At 55.6% G+C, this 20,659-nt stretch overlaps 1 protein-coding gene across 2 annotated transcripts in view; it reads left to right on the forward strand.

The window, feature by feature from the left end:
- The first annotated feature begins 10,313 nt into the window (after nucleotides 1-10,313).
- SMOC2 (SPARC related modular calcium binding 2) overlaps nucleotides 10,314-20,659 on the forward strand; it is a 166,797-nt gene continuing 156,451 nt past the window's right edge. For both annotated transcript variants that reach the window (XM_047093162.1, XM_047093163.1), the window contains exon 1: nucleotides 10,314-10,397. In XM_047093162.1, coding sequence (XP_046949118.1) covers nucleotides 10,314-10,397 — 84 coding nt within the window. The remainder of the gene's footprint in view (nucleotides 10,398-20,659) is intronic.

The raw sequence follows: 20,659 nt of genomic DNA on the forward strand, positions 1-20,659 counted from the left end.
CAGGCGTAGGAAGGGAGAGACGGGCGTCCCTGCGGGGAATGCGGGCCACGGAAGGAGGAAGCGCCCGCGGTGTGGCTTCCCGAGGGCCCCGGAGCCGGGCCCCAGCTGGACGCGCGGCACACGGTCTCACGTCAACCCTGCCCGGCTGCCCCCAGTGTCGGGACCCCTGTTTTCCTCTCCTCCCCTCTCCCTGGCAGGGGCCCCGCTGACTGGAAGTGTCATTCTGGGCGAGGGCTCAGCCCGTCTCTATTTTTACGCAGGTGGTCTCTACTGGGTCCCTGATTCTGTGGGAAATTATTTAAAATGCTGTTTTCTTCCCTGAAACTCACAGCCCGCAAGACGGATCCCTCTTCGGTGTCCTTTCCTTGGCATCTGTGACAGGGGAGCCCCCGGTGGGGGCAGCCCCTGGCCGACGCAGAGGGACCGCTCCAGGATGGGGCCTGGCTTGCCGGCCACGGGGCTTTCTCAGGTGATTGAGCTGAAAGGAATTGGGAGGGTATGTGAGTGTTTGTGTGCACGTGCGTATGTGTATATTTGTGCATGTGTTTGTGCACACGTGTGCAATGCATTGTGCACACACGTGTGTTTGTGTGCACGTGCACTCGTGTGCACACGTGTGTAATGAGTGCGCACATGCGTGCTGTGAATGTGTACACACGTGTGCTATGGATGTGCACACATGTACTATGTGTGTGCATGTGTGTGCACGTGTGCATGGTTTGTGTACACGTGTGTGCTGTGAATGTGCATGTGCGTGTTTGTGTGTGCATGTGTACTCATGTGTACATGTGTGTGCTGTGAATGTGTACACATGTGTTGTGAATGCGCATGCGTGTACCATGTGTGCATGTGTTTGTGTGCATGTGTGCACACGTGGATGGTACGTGTACGTGTGTATGCTACGTGTTCGCATGCATGTTTGTGTGTGCATGTGTGCTCATATGTGTGCACGCATGTGTGCTGTGAATGTGCATGTGTGTACTCTGTGTCCCTGTGCATTCATGCGTGTACATGTGTGTACTGTGTGTGCACTCGTGCTGTGAATGTGTGCTCGTGCGCTGCATGTGTACATGTGTGTGCTGTGGATGTGCACGTGTGTTTGTGCGTGCACACTCGTATGTGTGCACACGTGTGCTGTGTGTGCACGGGTGACTCCCCTGTCCCCACCTGCACTGCACTGCTGACGAGGCTGAGGCATCCCTGACTCGGGCTGCTGTGAAAATATGTCTCCTTCCCTGTGGGCGTTTGATTTGTGGCCCCTGAGGACGTGCCTGGATTCAGACTATTTTCCTTCATTTTTCTGAGCACTGGAGGCCCCTTCAATCTGGAAAAATGTTGTCCCTGTTTGGGAACGTCCCGGAGCTGTTTCTTTGGGGGCGTTCTCTGTGCTGGGTGGGTGGCCTCCACGAGAATCGCCCGCGATGCCCGTGTTTCAGGGTCGTGGCTGGGAGCCCCCTCCCTTTCAGGGCGGCTGGACCTACGGAGCGGCTCAGGACGGGTGGGGCGCCCCGGAAAGGACAGCTTTCACCGTGAGATCAGGCTGCGCCCCCTTGCCCTCTGGAGGTCGCGAGGGGCCCTGGCGGCTGCCAGCTGCGCGTCCTGGGCAAAGCCGGAGGCCCCAGGCAGTGCCTCCTGGACAGGGGACTTTGAGCGGCTGGCCGCAGGCGGTGGCCGGCCCGCGGGGAGGCCAGCAGAGTGTGCTACAGCTGCAGAGCAGGGCCTGGCGGGAGTGGTGGATGGCACCCACCGTGTTAATGGTCTGGAGCGCGTTTCCTTCCCGGAGCCTCTGTGTCCCGGGAACAGGGTGTTCAGCCCGCGCACTGGGAAAGGGGAGCAGGCACGCGGCTCTCTGGCTCGGGTGTCTGGATTGGCTTCCGTTTGCTCAGAAGCCCGGGACAGAGAGCCGCTGCTCTCCCTGGGCCCTGCTGCTGCGGGTGCTTACCCCGGAGGGGTCCTCAGAGCCCCCAGGCCCCAGCCCCACCCCTCTACGCCCGTCACAGTGCTGCCCTGGGACAGCGCCCTCCCCTCTGTGCCCCGAGCGCCCCTGCACGGGTCTGGGGACAGTGAGGCTGCAGGAGGGGCAGACCCCCTTCAGTTACTTCGCAAAAGCGTGTTTAATGGTGACGGCCTGCTTGTCCCCATCAGTGTCAGGGGCCTGATTTTGTGTCTATAAATACATCAGCAAGCAAGCCAGACTCGGGGGTGTGAGTTCTCGTTGAAGGTCTCAATACCAGTAAGTCCCCTAGGTGTGCAGAAGGGGCTTGTGGGAGAGGATGGGCACTCGGGGGGGGGTCCCCGATTCTTTGCCTTGGTTTAGGGGTTGGGGGAACAGGAGTCTCCCTCAGCTCTTGGCCTCGGAGCTCCCGTCTCTCTCCCAGTCTTGGTGGGGGGGGGGTCCCAGGAAGCCTCCTTCCCAGAGGCTGGCCTGTCCTTGGGAGCCGTCCCTCAGAAAGGCTGTGACAGAAGACAAAGCTCGCTCTCCACCGCGGTCACACCGCCTCCCCTCCCAGCCGCAGGCGGGGAGCAGGCTTCCCAGCACCTGGCCCACCGGTTGGACCTCAGGATGGAGGGACAGACGAACCGGTCAGGGAGTCTGGGCCAGACCCGCGGGCCTGTCCCAAGTGGTTCTGGCCTCGGTTTCTTCGGGCCACGTTCCTCAAGGCCAGGCTGGGCTTCTGCACGGATTTGGGGGGGGCAGTTGGACTCCCCTCCCAGCCCCGGAGGGGTCAGCGAGGCGGGGGTGGTCTCCCCAGACCTGCTTCCTCTCCCCTTCTCAAAGGCCTGTTCCCAGGGGAGCAGGTGACGGGGGCTGGAGGAGGCTGTGTTCTCTCGGCCCGGGCCTCCGATCACCCCCGGTTTTCTCTCCCGTTTTCCAAGTCGGTGCATTTTCGCCTGGCTTTCTTCAGCCACTGTACTACATTTTCCATTTCTGCTAAGAGAGTACGTATTGCCTTTTCCTACTTGAAGTTGCTTTGAAAAAAACCCCAAGCATCTAGTTCCTGCCTGTTGGATGTGTAGACTGCTCGGAGGCGTGTGTCAGAATACGGCCTGGGGCCCTGCTCTGCTCTCTCTCCTGCAGGGGCGCCTCCTTCGGTCGGCTGTGGGCTCGGCCTCTCGGAGGAGAGGCTCCCCGCCACTGCCCCGCGGTTCTTGTTGACTGTCCCCTCGTACTGCGGACGAGACATTCGTAGCGGTCTGTGGCTCTGAATGTGTGTGTGAGGCCCGCCGGCCGTGGTTCTGAGGGTGGGCTCCCTGTTTCCACCACTGTCGGTATCTTCACGCTTCCCTTTGTGCCACAGGCCACCCTGGAGAACGTTCTTCCAGACCCCTCACCGGAGGGCACAGGCCTGCCTGTGATCCCTCAGGGAGTGAGTCGGGGACAAACAGCTTTTCCAGCATCTGTTACACAGACTTGCGCTCCATTGCACGCGCATCCTGGGGCCCTGCCCCGGACAGTCCCAGGTGTCCAGCGATCCGGGCGCCCGACACTCGCTGCCCCCTCTGCTCGGTGGGACAGGGACAGGGGCTGTCTCTGGGCTCCTCCGTCCTTTCTCAGCCGCCTGACGATTCCGTGATGGGGCCGGGCTTCCTCTTTGAGTCGTTTTCCACTTGTGTGTCTGCTTTCCAGCTTCCGCGATTTTCCTGCACCTCCCCACCTCTTCTGCTCTCCTTCTCCTTGTAGATTTATGGCTTTAAAAGCTCCGCCAGCCTCGCTTTGGAGGTGTTTCTGTAGAAAGAGGGAGAAAATGTATGCATCCCAACCACAGTCACTAATTGGAGAACTCTGGGTGTTGTTTGAATTCTTCTTTTCTTTCTTTCTTTCTTTCTTTCTTTCTTTCTTTCTTTCTTTCTGCTCTAGTGGATATGCATTTATCTTACTTTGAACAAAAATAATAAACCTAAGTACAAACCAAGCCCATTGTCAGCAATCACCATTGTTCCTACAGCAGAGAGTGGACTCTGAGTCCGCCGAGTACACTGAGTGTATACGTGAACGTGTGCCCTTTCTCCACATTGTGGCGTCTCCCAGCGGCACAGACACGTAAGACCGGGTCATGACTTTCTCAGAAGGTTGTTTCCTTTCATGGCGGCTGATAAAATAGTGGCATGTTTCCAATGATGGCCTTTTCTGTGTTCCGATATGTTACAGGTGGAAATAAATTACAAATGTAAAGAAATGCCAAAGAGTCATAAAATAATCTGACAAATTCTTAAAATGGCACCGAAATCCTAAAAATAAAAGGCTGGCAAATACCTCTGATGATCCTGGTCACTAAATAATAAACAAATAATGAAATTCAAGGCCTTTTTTTGGCTAAAAATTTCAAGTACACTTTCATGCTGACCAGCGTTTCAAATTACTGTATATTGATTTTGTGTCCTGCAACTTTCCTGAGTTCATTTATTAAACACTTGTTTGATAGAATGTTTAGGGTTTCCTATAGATAATACCATGTAATCTGCAAACAGTGACACTTTATTTCTACCTTTCCAATTTGGATGCCTCTTATTTTTTTTCTTGCCTAATTGCTCTGTCTAGTACTTCCAATACTATGTTAAATTAAAGTGGTGAGAGTGGGCATCCTTGTCTCGTTCCCGATCTTAGAGGACAAGCTTTCAGCTCTTCACCGTCACTGAGTGTGCTGTTAGCTGTGGTCATGTCAGGTATGGCCTTTATTATGTACCTCCCCTCTATACCCATGTCGTTGGGAGGTTTTATCACAAATGGATGTTACATTTTGTCAACTGCTTTTTCTGCATCTGTTGAGCTGGTCATATGATTTTATCCTTTATTTTGTTACTATGGTATATCACATTGGCTGATTTACAGGCATTAAACCGTCCTTGCATCCCTGGAATAAGTCCCACTTGATCATGGTGTGTGACCCTTTTAATATACTGTTGAGTTCAGTTTGCTAGCATTCTTCTGAGGATTTTTGCATCTGTGTTCATCAGGGATGTTGGCCTGTAATTTTCTTTTCTTGTAGTGTCCTTATCTGGTATCCAGATAATGCTGGTCTTGTGAAATAAGTTTGGAAAAGGTCCCTCCTCTTCTATTTTTTGGAAAAGCTTGTGAAGGATTGGCACGAATTCCTCTTTAGATATTTGGTGGAAATCACCAGGAAAGCCATCTGGTCCTGGACTTTTGTTTGTTGGCAGGTTTCTGATTAATGATTCAATCTCCTTACTAGTAATTGGTCTGTTCAGAGTTTCTTTTTCATCATGATTCAGTCTTGGTAGTTTGTATGTTTCTAGCAACTCATCCATTTCTTTGAGGTTGTCCAATTTGTTGGCGTATAATTGTTCACAGTAACCTCTTAAGGTCCTTTGTATGTCTGTGGCAGAGATGTAGTATCTCCTCTTTCATGATGCTATTAATTTGAGCTCTCTTTCTGTTTTCTCAGTGAGTCTGGCCAAAGATGTGCCCATTTTGTTTATCTTTTTAAAGAGCCAGCTCTTACTTCATTGACCATTTCTGTTCTTTTTAGTACCCAGTTCGTTTATTTCCGCTCCGATCTTTGTTATTTCCGTCCTTCTACTAAGTTTGGGCAGATACATCTCAGTATTATGCTTAGAGCTGGGCGATGCACAGGGTTTGGTAGAGTGTTGTGCTGGTGTGTGTGCTGGGCCAGGGAAGGGGGGGGCTGCTGAAGGCAATCGGAAGCTTTCTTTATTGGGGTGTCTTTTTACACTGCTTTCTGCTGGTGTAACTCCCATCCGCGTGGGCCACAAACGGCAGAGTATTCCTGGCAAGCCGTGTTCCTGTTGCCATTTAAAACCTTTTCCCCTCCTCAAGGCAGTTCTCATGTGAAGAGAGGAGGAAGGGCCCCCTGGACTGTGGTTAATAGGAAGGAGAATCCAAAGGCAGTTTTGAGCTGAGTTAGGAGCCGTTGACTGGCTCGAGGCCTCTCCACGCTCGCACCTTACGCCTCCATCGGTCTTGGCAGTGACGGGCTTTCCAAACGATCATTGTTTTCAGCTCTATAACTGATACATTCTGTTAAGTTTTGTATAGTAATAAACGCAGTTTCCCAGATGGCAAAAACAGCTTCTGGATATTATGGAAACAGATTTCAGTAAGCCTGTGCTATGTCTGTGGTGGTAGCGGGGTAATGGCATGTTGGGACCTGAAGTTAGATGAGTTGTTGGATTGAGTGGATCTCTGGCAGCAGAAACACATCCTTGTGGAGTGGCCCAGGCATCTCCTGTCTTACAGGGAATGTTCTCACTGGAAAAGTAGCAATTTTGCATTTGGCTTTATAGCAAGCTTGTATTTCTTTGGAAACATTACATCTTACCGTTGGAAAGCGCTCTAGTTGGGTTGAAGTATTACTGATAAATCAAGGACAACTATAAAGTGCTTTTTTTACTTGTTAGGTAATGGATCTTAATGTGCAAACCAGTGCACGCCAGGGGCGCCCGGCTGGCTCAGTCGGTTAAGCGGCCGACTTCAGCTCGGGTCACGATCTCACGGTTTGTGAGTTCGAGCCCCGTGTCCGGCTCTCTGCTGTCAGCGCAGAGCCTGCTTTGCATCCTCTGTCCCCCTTTCTCTCTGCCCCCCCCAACTCACGTTCTCTCTCCCTCTCTCAAAAATAAATAAATGGTAAAAACATTAAAAAAAAAAAAAAACAGTGCCAGCCATGGACGGTTCACCTGTGCACGCGCTCAGCAATGTCGGCTGACGTGGAAGAGAGGTGTGGGGGAGGCTGGGTTCTGCTCCTACCTGTCGTCTCCCAGGTCCTTATTATTACCATCTGGAAAATAATCACATTGCAGAATGTCTGCAAGAACTAATTAGATAGTATGTATAAAACACTCAGTATATTTCAATTTATTCAGAATTTCCATAATGTGCCCTTAAAGTGTTGTCATAAAACTTGTTATAAGGCATCTTGAGAAGGAAGGACAAACTTGTCTACATGATTTTATTGAGAACAAAGACAAGTTCGAATGATCTGTTACTTTCATGTGTAAAAATAAGGAGACAACCTCCGAGTTGGGCAAAGGGTTCACGCAGTTGGACCCTGACCGCTCTCCAGCGCGACCTGGCTGTGCTCACCTCGTCTCACGGTCATGGCAAAGGCCAGCTTCCCCAGCGCTGTCCATCTGCCTGACCGCTCAGCTCAGTCTCTCTGTGACTCTTTTTTGGCACACAGGTCTCTGGAGTCGAGGCTTGGGCGAAAAGCCCAGAACTGAGGTGAGAGCACATCACCCACAGTCTCCCGAAGGGAGGGAAACAGTGCGCTGGGGAGACCTTCTTGCCAGGATTAAGTAGAAGCTGGGAGAAGCATCGGTAAAGTCAGTGAGCGGAGGGGGCCGGCGACGTGGGGTCTGCGCCCCGACCAGCGCTTGTCCAGTCCGGAGCAGCTGACCGTCAGCGCGGGGACTCTGCGGTGAGCTTGGGAAGACACGATCGCAGACCTTTGGTCAATCGCCCTACATTGGCACGTCGAGGTGGAAAAGAGGGCTGACGAGAGCGTTTGGCCAAACACAAATTAGCCAGAAATAATAATTAAATTCTATCGTGTCTCCAGCAAGAATAAAATCCCGTCGCAGTGTTAGCATAGTAAAAGAAATAAACAAAGAAAGCCGGTGCGCCTGATAAGGCGTTTTGCTAATGGTCTAAGTGGGTTGGAAATCCGAGCATGGCTGGCATCCTGGGCCCTGACTTTCTCCTGCTCTTCCGCATTGTAACTTCCATAAGTGACAGGGATTTAAACTCTGGATCCGTAAGGCATGTTTTAGAATGACCTCTTAACACTTACTACTTTAAAAATCCCCACATTTCCAAGAGAAAGGAACTTCTGCGGACTGCTCTGTCCTCCAGGAACTGTTTGGAAAATATTGAGTTATTTCCTGTCTTAATTGTGAAACACTTACATGTATACGTGTCTTTCCTAATGGGATGTTTACCTGGTATTCATGCCAGTAATAACTTTCTGGAGATTTGAGAGTGACAGACAGACATAACCATGACCTAGTGCTTTAAATAAATGTGTTGTTTTTTGCCCCCCTCCCGCCCGCCCCCGCCACCAAAGAAAAGTGGAGACTTACTGTGTCTCCAGACTCTATCACCAGCGTCTGTAAGAAAGCGACACTTGGGTCTTGGGTCCCGTGCTCTCTTCCCGTTGTTAGGGGGGCTTTGAAGGGCCCAGCCCTGCCTCACCCGTCAGAAACGTAGACAAACCCACTGCACGTGTCTTTCTGGGATCCCCAGAGGGTCTGCAGGTGATGTGTGACAGACATGTTGACACATCTTTCTTGAGTAAAAGGCTTTGAGAGTCACGTTGTCTTCTGTTCCCCGTCGCGCCCGGTGCCTCCAAAGGAAGGGAGGGAGAATTCCCAGGACCACAGGTGTGGGCACCTCGGGTCCGGTCCCGATTTTGTTGCTTGTGAGATTGGGCTCGGGCATTTGACCTCCTTGCCTTTACCTCTCCTCCGTAAAATGGGAATAATTCAGGTTTCTCCCCGTAGGCAGCGAGGGTGACAGCACGGGCATGTTTTCAGTCTTCCGAGTTCGGTAGAAAAGTGCACGCGTCAAACAGTCCAGCTATTAGCTCGCGGTCCCCGAAATCGAGTAGGAAGTAAAAACAGAATTTTTAGTAGGAAGTGCTTTTCCAAGGATTTATGTCACATCCGAATGCAAATTTTCTCTGGATGATCTAACAGTTAGTGGTATATGCGTGTTTCCTTCTTTATTTCTGCCTTAATTCCCATTAATGTTTCCTAATTGCATTCCTTATTTACGTAATCATTTGCAGCTGCTTTGCTCACCTGTTTCTCAGGCCCCAAGAGTTTTATTATAATTTCCTCCGAGCCCTCCGGCCAGGAGGAATGCATCTCAGTACTCCGCAGATTCTCAGGGCTCTGGAATCTGAAGGGGACTTCCTAGTGGATTTCAGGAAGACCCATTTCTTCCCCATCTTCCCCGGCCTTGTGTCCATCACTCCCCGGACAGAAATGAGACGCCCTCTCCCCCTGCAGTGTGGGACCCTGTGCTTGGAATACCAAGCTTTTGTCTCAGTAACCCGTCGCAGAATTTGCTGAGACAGCCCCTCTTCTGGCCAAAGCTTCAGATTAAACATCCGATTAAAAATCAGATTTGGATTTTCTGTTTTGTTCTTTTTCCCCGTGCCCCTGACAAGTCAATTGAGGCATTGTTCTTGAAAATCCTCACTCTGGTTTTCTGTGCGCGCCAGAATTAGCTTTTTTTTTTTTTTTTCCTCCTGTAAAGTTGTAAGCCAAGGCTAAACTATTTCAGCAATGTCGTCTGCAATGGATACTATGCAGAGTCTGGGTGTGCACAGTTCGCTGCGTTTCCAACCGGTCCTCGCTGCGGACCCTGCAACTTGTGCCACCCCTGTGCTCGCTGCGTAAACACCTGAGCCGCCCTCACAGAGCCGCTTTACAAGCAGCCGCATTCCTGCCACACTTGCCTCGCTGTCAGCCCCCCAAGTTCGACTCCGAAATTCGCCCCCAAGTGCATTAATCTGCTAAAAATGCCAAAGGCGCACCGCCCTCCGTGAATTTTCTGGACCCTGTGGTGTTGATGGTGCCTCTTGCCCGAGAGCCAGCTAATCCATCAGCAGATTTGAGAGGCGACCTTCAGGACTGGATGCGGTAGCATCAGAATCCACAGGTCTAGGACAACCGCGGGGGCTGGGGACTGCCCTGGGCTCCTCAAGTGGTGGGCATCGCGGGGCCCGTAGTGAGTGGAGCGGGTCGCTGCTCCCGGACACGGGGAGGGGAGGAGGCACAGCGCGTCTCGCGGTTGTGCCGGGCACTCTCCTAGGGCGCGCGCGCGCGTGTGCACGTGTGTGCGCGCCCATGCATGTGTGTGCGCGTATGTGCCCGTGTGTACGCGCGTATGCATGTATGCGCACGTGTGTACGCGCGCGCGCATGTGTGCACGCGTGTGCCTGTGTGTGCACGTGTGTGCATGTGCGTGCACGCATGTGCGCGCGCAGGGAAGCCGGCACGCTCGCGGCACTGACTGGCGGCGCAGCCCCGGGGGCCCGTCTCCACCTCCCGCTCCCGCAGACCCGCGCCCGGGGCGGCCCCCGGCCCGAGCGCGCAGCCGAGCGGAGCCGAGCGGGGCGCGGCGGCGGCGGCGCGGGGGTGGGGCTGGAGGAGGGAGGGAGGGAGGGAGGGACGGAGCGAGCGAGCGGGAGGAGGATCCGGGAAGTTCGGGAGTTATTTGACAGCCGCCGGCGGAGCCGCACGGGACGCGGAGGGCCGCCGGGTGCGGAGGGCGGCGGGTGGAGTCGGGCGCCCGCAGCGCGGGGACAGGACCGCGTGCCGCGCGCGTCACCATGCTGCTCCCGCAGCTCTGCTGGCTGCCCCTGCTCGCCGGGCTGCTCCCGCCCGCGCCCGCGCAGAAGTTCTCGGCGCTCACGGTGAGTCGTCCCGCGGGGACGCGGCCCCCCGCTTCCCCTTCCCGCGCGAGCGCCCGGGGCGCGGGAAGCAGGTGACCCCCGGGAGCGTGGCGCCGCCTCCCGCCGGCGGGGTGCGAGCAGGTGGGGCCCGGGCGGGTGCCGGTGCCCGGGCGGCGGCGTGGGGCTTCTGGGCTCTTCCCGCCGCGTGGGGGTGCCCTCGGGGTCCCGCGCTTCCGGCTGGCGGGTGGGCAGGGCCCCGCGCGGACCCCGGATTGCCCCGAGGGCCGCTCACCCCCCCCCCCCCCTCCACCGGCATTTGGCGGGTCGCGCACTCGCCGGCCCGCCGTCCCCGGAGCGCGCTCGGCCCCGCGCCCCTCCATCACCGGGGCTCCCCTGCGGGGGGTGGGGGGGGCGAGCTGCTGTCCTGGGCCCGACTCCTGAGCCCCCCGTGCTTCGCCCGCCGGCCGCAGAGACCCTCCCTGAGGGAGACTAGGAGGAGGCACGTGACATTAAAAAGAAACCCTATTTTCGCCCGTCTCCGCGGGCACGGGTCGCGTCCCGCGGCCCCTCCTTCCGGGCCCTCTCCGGGTCCGGGTGCTGCGCGCAGGCAGGCGCGCTCCCGAGCGCGTGGGTCACCGCGGTTGACCGCCGTGTGTTTTTCTTTCTTAGCCGAGACTTCTCTGCAGCGGTCTTGGCCGGCGGCGCGCGGGGCCGAGCCCGGAGCTATGTGCGGGGCCCGAGCCAAGCCACCGGCCGCCGGCCCAGGCCGGGTGTCTGCAGCCCCCAGCTCGGGCGGACCTCGTGGGCTCCGCAGTGTTTGCAAACCCGTAATTAATGCAATCTGCAGAAACGAAAACATTCCACTTAAATGTGTTTTTGAACAAGTGCTTGAGAAAACACGAAGGTGGAGAGAACACCTCTGGTGGAGAGATGCCTTTTAAGTGGCGGGACTTGTCCTCAAGGCGTTTATTGTATCGAAAATACCGGAGGTTTGAAAGGAGCTGTGCTCCGGTTCTGCTTTTCAGCAAAAATTTGAAGCAGTCCTATGAGCCTTTTTTCCCCCCTCAGAGTAGTGTGAGGGGGAAAAGACGTTACTGAGTTAGTTCACTGTTCATACCTAAAATTCTTCTGGAACCCTCCTTGGGTCCCTGCCTTGTGTCTTGCAAATGACTTGTAGATTAGAAACTGCTCCCTGGAAGCTGTAAGGAGGTTTTCACAGGCTCAGCCTTCCTGCACAACGTTTATCTCCGGGAGAGGCCATCAGACACTGTTTCCTGTGCTTATCCCGGTGTCTACCTCCGTGGCCCGAACACGCTTAGGGCACAAGCCTCACAGCCGACTCCTCCCCGCCCCCCCCCCCCCCCAGTAGCTCTCTGAAGGCCACAGAGAAACAGACCGGTTCTCAAAAGAAGACACTGGCATTTCCTTCTAGAGCTGTGGCCGCGGCTTACCTACCCTTGCCGCGATTTTCTGAGAGCGTAAAGGGTGGAGTCCCGTGTGCCCGCTCCCCGGGGGGCACCGCGGTCCGTTGGTACCTCCCGGGAAGAGCAGAAGAGGGCGGTTAGCTGTTGGAACTGTTGACATCCCTGTAAGTTCTCTTCTCTCCCTGCCGCCCTTCTGTGTGACATTTACTCAGGGTTTTCTGGCGGCAGGAAAAGCTGCCTGGGGACTCCAGGGCGGGCGATGGCCCTTCACTGCACTCTCCTCCCAGGAGACCTTCTGCCTGAAAGCTACGTGTGCAAACACAGTGCCCTGGCGGGAGAGGATTTTAAAGCCCTCAAATATTTTGGCATATTCCTCCCCATCCCGCCCCACCATCTGAGAATTCAAGAGGTTGGCCGAAGGGTCACGGGGAAGTGTTGGGAGCCCTGGATCTGGTGTAGGGACCATCTCTTTTCACATCCCTGCCTAGTATTCGGGGAGCTTTTGGTTCCTCTGCAAGATTTACATCTGATCTTCACTAAATCCGAGAGACAGTCCGGGAGCCCGGGAGTGGCGTCTTCTGGATGGGTGACGACCCCAGACACGTTACTGAGGCTTCTTAATCCCCAGGTTGCTTAGCGGTGTCGTGTGGACAAAGTGCTGTCTGATTAGCTTGCCGTGAGGATTAAAGATAAGGCTTTTCATATGCGGGGGATCTCTTCTCCCATTCACCTTGCTTTGGATGGCGCCCATGCCTTTGGTCCACAGGAGGTAGTTTGAGAGACCTTAACTATCGGCTGTGGTGCTGTGTCCTTCGGGTGTGAGGGCACTGGCCTTTTTCGTGGTTTCCCCGCCCGTCACAGGGTGCTTAGGACGCACCGCTTTGCTCCTGGCAGCTACCTGCGTTTAGTTGAGGTAAATTGTGCAGTTGTGCAGGGCTGGACAATGTACCGTCTCTCCCACCTTCTCTTCTCACCTAGAGACGGGGATACTCCCCCACCTCTGTGGGTCAGAAGCCCGTCGCGCTTGGCTTCCCAGGACCGTGCACCTGCCTGCCTTCCTCCCGACACCGCCTGGTCTGTGTCTGGGTGCCGTGCGGTCAGAGTGTCCCTGCGTTCGATCACCTCCACTGCTCTGTGTCCAAGGCGAAGGGAATCTGCTTTGCTTGACCATTAACTTTTTTTTTTTTCCTTCAAAGTTGTTCTTTAGAAATGGCACCATAAAGCCCTTTCTGATGGCTTTTACGATCTCCTGGTCCTCAGTGAGACTTTCCAGTATTATTGCCAATCAGCAGGTGGTGTTAAGTGACTAATCTGCCCTAATTGGGGCCACTTGTCTGCCTTCCTTTAAAAGGTGGGTGCATTCTAAGGCCAGACGGTGTCCCTTTCTCGTGGGAATGGTTGACTTGTCTCGAGCTATTTCTGTGAAGGGCTGAGACTGTGGCACAGCGTGGGCATGTGCGATCCCTCTTCTTTCACTTTGTCACAAGTGTCGTCGTGTGGGTTTGGACAGACGGACGGCCAGCCCGTCCCTGCAGGTTTCCTTCGGGGCGGCGAGGAGGCGCGTTACGCGACCCCCTTCCCACGGAATTTGAGCTGGGCCAGCGGGCTCGCTGTGGAGCAGAGCAAGTGCCCACGCTTAGGGGGCAGGCGTCTTGCCACGTCTTGTTGCCAGCGGGTGCCATCTCCTGGGCTCTGTCCGGAGGCACTGGTGGTGGCACTGAGCGCCTCTGTGCACCACACACCCCGTCAAGGGCATCTTGTGTGTGCGCCTCCTGTGTGCCCTCAACAACCTGCCCACAAAGGTTCTGCTGCGCCCACGCTGGAGAGTCAGGGAAGCTGCCCCTGCCACTAAGCTGATCTAGCTGTTTCCAGAGTCAACCCGGAATTATTTTCCTTCCCTTGGGGGACGGGCATTCCCTGCTCTAATTTCGGTGACACCTTCAGGGACTTTATAACTCCGCACTCTTTTCCCTCCCACCTTCCCCCTGGGGAGGAGACGTGCTCCGGACTCATTGGTCTGGGGGACGTGGAAGGACGGGGTCGAGATGGCTGTTTTGTGCCCCATGTGTATTTCTTTGCTTTGAAAGAGAAGAGGGGGGAAAGGAATGACAGTGTTTGCTCATATATAAATTTTAAAAAGTTTCGTCATTAGCATGTCCCCGAGAGGGTCTGACAGCAGCGTTTCTGAGCCATGGCGGCGGGGGTGTGTGTGTGGGATGTGCATCGTCCCAGCATGAGACGTGCCCAACAGGCAGTGATTCTGCGTGTTTTCTCCCACCGCACATGCTCTGAGTGCACGGTGCTCCGGGAAGGCCGGGTTTCATTCATCAGCAGAGCGGCCACGGAGGCGGCGAGGGAGGAGAGAAGTCACCACAAGCGACAGTCTCCAACCTAGAAGCCCCAGCATCAAGACCATAAATAAACACATAAGCAGCCTCAGGCCCTACGAGGATCGGGTGGTAAATGGGCATCGATGTAACGATGACTCAGAACAGATTTCCAGGCAATTCTGTATCAAAAGAAGCCTTCCCGACCCCCTAGGATGTTAGGACAGAGGCTGTTATTAAGATGGGCAGAACAGTGGGACAGAGCGAGGTAACACCTCTATTTCTGAATGACAGTTGCGCTTTTCTCCACATACCAGACAAAGGCTGAGGGTGATGAATCTCCAGTGGGATTTGGCATTAGGGAAGAAAAATTACGACTTAGAATTAGAAAATTAGAATTGTCCCCTCTCTGTGTCCCCGCTTGATGGGGCTGGTAACGGGGTAGGATCCCGCTATTAACATCCGTACGTGCTTGGGGTCTGAATAACGCTCGATACGTTAAGTATTTAACCAAAGCCCACAAGAGGAAAGAATTCAGAGAATAAAATCCTAAGTTCACATGGGCTGAGAAGAAATTATTCTCAAAGTATTACTAACAGACATTTTTATGTGGTTTCGCAGTCCCAGGCTGAAAATCAAAGAGCAAAGATTCCTAATAAAACGCAAAAACTTGGAGCCAAGTGAAACGTTAACGCATTTATATCGTCAGAATTAAAAAAAAAAGAAATAATAAATGGAAACTTGTGGACTATCTGGCTAAATTTAACGAGAACTTTTGACAGGAGGGCAGTCTTAGAGTGACGACTAAAACCACGATTCTGCCCAAACTTCGCCACGTATGACATACTGTGGCAGGTGACGGACGGGGCTGGTGCAGAGGAGGTGAAGTGTCCCTACGGTGAGTGCTTCCTTCCTCCGGGAGGGACCTTCCCTCATCTACTCGCTTTTCCCTGGTGGTCTTTCTCGTCCTCCTTCTGCCCGAATCACTGCGGGCCCTCTTGGCGTCTGTCACCAGGACGCCCGCCATCCGTTCGGCCGTGGCTGCGGTAGCTGGCCCTGAAATCCAGAAGAACCTTCTGATTGCTGTCCCCCACCGTCCCTCCTTGCCAGCGCTGGTGCGTCCCCTCCTCCCGGCTCTGCCCCGGTGGTCAGCTTGCTGGGGGGGGGGGCCCGGCTGCCATCCTGTCCCCCCGCATCATGTTACGACCCGTCCGTTAGCAAGCCCCACGCCTTTGGGGGGGGTGGTAAGCCAGCGCTTAAGGGTTGAGGTTGCTGGCACGGTCTCTCCCGATAATAATGAAGTTTCAGAAAGCACGAAGAGTTTGAGGTCAACACAATAACGTGCGGTGTGTTTGATCACCGCTTGAGAACCCTTCAGTGCGGCCTGGGCCGTCAGCCCCGCTGCATTCTGGATGTTCGCAAACTTGTTGGATTCTGGTCACTTCTTAGAGAGCAAGTTCGTCGGCTTGTTGGTGAAACTGTGCCCAGCCCGGCCCACGACAGGCAGACGGGATGATGGACGTGTCCCGGGCCAGGCAGAGGTGCTCTGTGCCGTGGGCGAGGGTTGGCGCTCGGGAGGCCATACTGAGGCCTCGCCGTGAGGGAGGCCGTCTTGGGCCCTGTCCCGTGAGGACTGCGTTGGGGAGCCCTCGCGGCGGGGTCCCCACCTCCCTCAGGGCGGCAGGGGAGGGCACAGGTCACCCGGAGCCTCGGGGAGACTTTCTGGCCGTCCCATCTGCCCCCACGGCGAGGGTCCTCTGACCAGCGAGCAGATCTGCCTCTTTGCACGGGCGCCACACTTTTGTGTCTGGGCGGGAGGTGGGCGAGAAGTGTTCGCATGCGCTCCGAGGCAGGACGGACGGTGCGTCGCTGAGCGGGCCGACTGATGATGTTAATTTCTGAGGGAACCTGGTGTTCGTGAAGGACCCGACTTGCCTCTGGGGTTTGGCAGGCGCCCTTCCCCAAGACTTTCCAGCCGCCTGGGAGCTCTGGGCGCTGGGGTCCGGCGGCCCCCCTGTGGCCCAGAACCTGACCCCAGCACGGCGGCTTTCTCATTGTCCTCCCCTTCTTCGCTCGTCGAAGGACTGGACGTCGACGTGCCCTTTCTCCACGCAGCTGGTCTGTTTCCGGTTGACTCTGCACGGGGCAGCTTCCCTCTGCGACCCTGCCCTAAGGATTCCTAGAGCCCTGAGAAGTATTACGGGTGAACACAACTATCACAGAGCCACCCTCACGGCTCCCCGGCCGCAGGGACCCTTCCTTGCATTCCAAATCAAAGTGACATAAAGGCTTCATGACATGCAGTCGCCCCGTGGAGGAGAGCCAATCACGCTGAACTCCGAAAGGGAAATTACAAGATAATAAATTCCACAAACACTGGTAATTTTGAAGACAGTGCTCCAGATTCGAAGGAAGGTTTTAGAGCAGAATTTAGTGCATTGTTCTCAGCTGTGTACTGATTCATTCCGCATGGGGCTGGGGAGTGTGTGACCGAGATTTTAAATATATGTAAAATTAACGGAGAAAACAGATCTTTGGGAGAGAGAAGCGAGTGTCCCGCCAGTCTGTGGCGGGCAGGCTTGAGGCCGCCTCGCGCACGGGAGCGTGGGGGTTCCTGGCGGGTTGGGGGTCGGTGATGCTGACGGTGTGTCACCTGTGTGGGGCACAGGTGTCCCTGACACGCTTTGGTGATGTGCAGTCCCCTTCGGCGCAGTGAAAAATGACGTTGTGCTTTCCCGTCATACTTTCTTCCCCAGAGACCAGGCACGTTAGGTGCGTTATTAAACTGTAGCGTCTTCACTGGAAACGGAGCCGAGACGGGCCCGCGGGCCCGCGGCCCAGTGTGGGCTCTGCACGGGGCTCGGCTCCCCCCGCCTCTGCCCTGCCCACGGGCCAGGCGTGGGAGGAAGGGGGAGGGGACGGGGAGGCCCCCGTCTCCCGTGGAACTGGCCGAGTGCCGGGGCGTCACGGCCCAGAGTCCCTCATCTTTGGGAAACAGACACATGCAAAGTTTTACACGTTGAAAAGAGAGAATAGAAACGTCTTGCGTCCTGCTCCGATGGCGTCCACTACGGAACACGATTTGTCATCAGCAGGATTCCCTCTGGAAGGGCTTTGGTTTTAACATGGGCTGAGGATCACGCAGTCTTTAACAGTTCGTCTGGGGGCGCCTGGGCGGCTCAGTCGGTTGGGCGTCCGACTTCAGCTCAGGTCGCGATCTCGCGGTCCGTGGGTTCGAGCCCCGCGTCGGGCTCTGTGCTGACGGCTTGGAGCCTGGAGCCTGCTTCCGATTCTGTGTCTCCCTGTCTCTCTCTCTGCCCCTCCCCTGCCCGTGCTCTGTCTCCCTCTGTGTCAAAAATAGATAAAAACATTAAAAAAATTGAAATTCATCTGTATCCAGATTCACAAGAATTTACGTCATCGGTTCGCATGGGCCATTCGTGGAGGTGGTTAGAGAAGATCACTGGGTCTTCTGGAGGCCAGACCCCTTGCTTCTCAGGCCTGGGCCGTCTCTCCAGGGTTTAGAGAGCTCTGAAGACAAAGGAACTTGTCCACGTGCCCGGGGCGCTGGCTGAGCACTGCCCCGAGTTGCTGTCGGCCCTTCTATGGGGATCCGCGGGCCTGAGGCTCCCGGCTTCCTTTCTGGACGGGCTCCGTTCTGGGCTCTGGCTGACCCATATCCTGTTAGGAATATGGCCCTCAGTCTAGATGCAAGATCTCAAAAGCAGTCGGCCACTAAGCCGCCAAGCACGACCTTGTCTGAGGCGGTAGTGGGGTGCATCTGGGTTCTCCATGTGGTGACTCTCCTTGTCGTTGTTGTAAGTGGTCTTTTCTGTGTTTTTCCCGTTACAACTAGATTTGCATTCTGATCCCGTCATCTCAGATGGGGACTGTCCCCTCTGGCTTATGCAGATTTGTTGAGCACCCGCTCCTCTGTCTTCCTGTAAGAGGGTTGGCCTCCATGCACCCGAGGGACAGGCTAGGATTCAGTCCCGGGGGATGAGACACGGGCACGTGTCCATTTGCCGCGTGGGTTCGCTGTGCCAAGGAAGAAGCCCCAGGAGCTCTGGGTATGTCTGTCCCCTCCTCCCCCCGCCCTGAGAATCAGTGCCTCAGAAATCAGCGAAGCCCTACATCAGACGCCCAAGTACACGTTCCTGTGAACCTTGCTCCAAAAAACCCCAGTAACTGACAGTTTGTGAATAAGGTCATTCAACCAGCTTCGGATACTCCTAAGTGTTCTGCTTCTAGCTCCTTGTACACAGGATATCTCCCGGAGACGTGGACGTGGTCTTCTAAGCGCCAGGATGATTGTATCTGGTTCGTGGGACTGGGAGTTCCGTGTGATATAATAACTTGTTTTCACACTCTCTTTCTCTCTTCCAATAGACAGCCAGCTTCCTGTGCTCCTGCGATGTTATCTCGCGTGTCCTCATACTGGCCCTGCCAAGACGCTATATATATTTCGTGGGCGTGTATATTTTAGATTTTTGTAAGCGCCTCAGGATAAGGAAAGTGAGTAACAGCTCTGACCTGAACATACACGTTTGCTAAGGTGTAGCTTTGCCGAATCTGCAGATATGTGTTCCTGATAATCAGGTCTTCATTCTTCGAAGATTGGTCTTTTGGAGGGAGTGGTCGCAGACGGATCATTCTTTGCATTCGGAGCCGTAATCCAGGTGGCGTCCCGGAGCCCTTCCTAGGCACTCTGGCCACCGGGGCCACCTTGACACCCGGCTCAGAGAGCACAGGTGTGGTCGCTCCGCTGGGCTTTATGCTCAGGTGCTAACGTTCCGGCATCGGCCACGGGGGGGAGCCCGAGAGCAGCCGGGCTGCGGCTCCAGGAGGGGCTCCTGGGTGGGCTTTGGGGTTTGACCGCCAGCCGAGCCCCCGCCACCTTGACATCGAGAAGACCCCATGGGCCGCTGCCACTTAGTGTGAGTGCAGGCCCCACATTCAACTCCCCAGTTTTAAAGCTTTGACTCAACCTGAGGAGATGCTAAATCAGGGAAGGGAGAAACAGGGACACTTTTAGCTGATGTTTCTGGAAGCTGTGTTTGGAAGTCTGGGATCAGCCTGTTGAATTCGGGCTGTTGCTCAGCTGTGGGACAGGCGCGCCGTGTTACTGGGGTAGAACGGTGGCTCTGAGCAGCCAGTCGGGGGCGGCCCCCGCCGCCCCCGGGACGCTGCGAGATGGGCTCACTCAGCGCGTCCGATTGTTATCGGAAGCAGCGGCTTCGCTTACTTTGTCCTAAATCGTTATTTGCTGTCCTCGTGCTCCAGGGACAGAAGCTCTCAAACAGACTACTCTATGATGGATCTTCCCCGGAAAACGATCGTGCCCCTTCCCCAGCTCCGCGGGCTCTTTGCACACGCTCCTGTGGACCGCTCACCTGCACGGGCTTGGGGGCCGTTGACATTTCTTCGTGGCCCAAAATCGGAAGGACATTTAGAAAAGTCCTCGTTGGCCCCATTCTCATTCGTTTCTCCGTGCCTCCCCTTCCTTCGTGTCCAGACCTCTTCTCTCTGCGCCTTCTGCCGTGGCCGGGTGGCCCGCAGACTGGGCTCTGGAGGTTGTCAGGAGGCCATGCCCACTGTTCTGGGGTTTTCCAGACCTCCCCAGCGCCCGGTGTTTACTCCCAGCTTCCTGGAGGCTGTCAGGGTCCCTGTGTGGTGCGGGGTAGCCCTGCGGGTTGCTGCTGGGACGGGGGGTCCGTCCCCGGGCTCTGGGAGTCCTGGAGTGCGGCCTGGGCCGCGAGGGGCCCTGGCCTCTGGTCTGCGTCCCTCACAGGGCTGTGCACCCACGCCCCGGGCTCGAGCAGGCCCTGGACGCTCAGGTGGGGCAGCCTGTGTCCTGTAGAATCCGGGCCGAGCAGCTCTGAATCCAGCGCCTCCCTGGGGGCGGGCCCGTCCGGGCCGATGCTTCCGGGGTGCGATCGGACGGGAGGCGGGCCAGAAGCCTCCCAGAGCTCGGGTCCAGCCCCGGGGCAGTGCTCCCTGAGCACCCTTCCTTCCCCGGCGGCTTGGCACCTCAGCCCTTTGCCCCCATCCTTGTGCTTCGTACCTAAACCCCAAATTAAGCAAAACATGACGAAATAATTGGCAAAGCAGAGTTAGGGGTTAATCTCTCTCTCTCTCTCTCTCTCTCTCTCTCTCTCCCTCCCTCCCTCGGTCTCTTTCTTTATAGCTGTCTCTCTGTGTCTCTTATGCATTTCTATGTCTGTCTCTGCCCTTGGGTCTCTTGACGTCTGCAGTGTGCATGGGGTCACTGCCCGCCAGCCTCACCCTTGCAGCGCCCCCCCGCCCCCCAACCCCGTCCTGGCCTCGGGACTCGGCTGCCTCTTTGCATCAGCAGGGAGGCCCCACAGGGAGGATGGAGAGGCCCCTAGGTCGTCGGGCTCCGTCAGCTGAAATGTCTGAGAACACATGAACGAACCCAGAACTCGACTCGGCCAAATCCTACCCGGGTTTTGTTTTAAAACATCGCACCTTTTTAAATTACCTCTCTCCCCCATACTTTCTGGGCTTCCCA

The sequence above is a fragment of the Lynx rufus genome, unplaced genomic scaffold (assembly GCF_022079265.1).
Source record: "Lynx rufus isolate CCGP_SWC_20201006 ecotype Redwood Valley unplaced genomic scaffold, mLynRuf1.p SCAF_32, whole genome shotgun sequence".
NCBI classification, from domain to species: domain Eukaryota; kingdom Metazoa; phylum Chordata; class Mammalia; order Carnivora; family Felidae; genus Lynx; species Lynx rufus.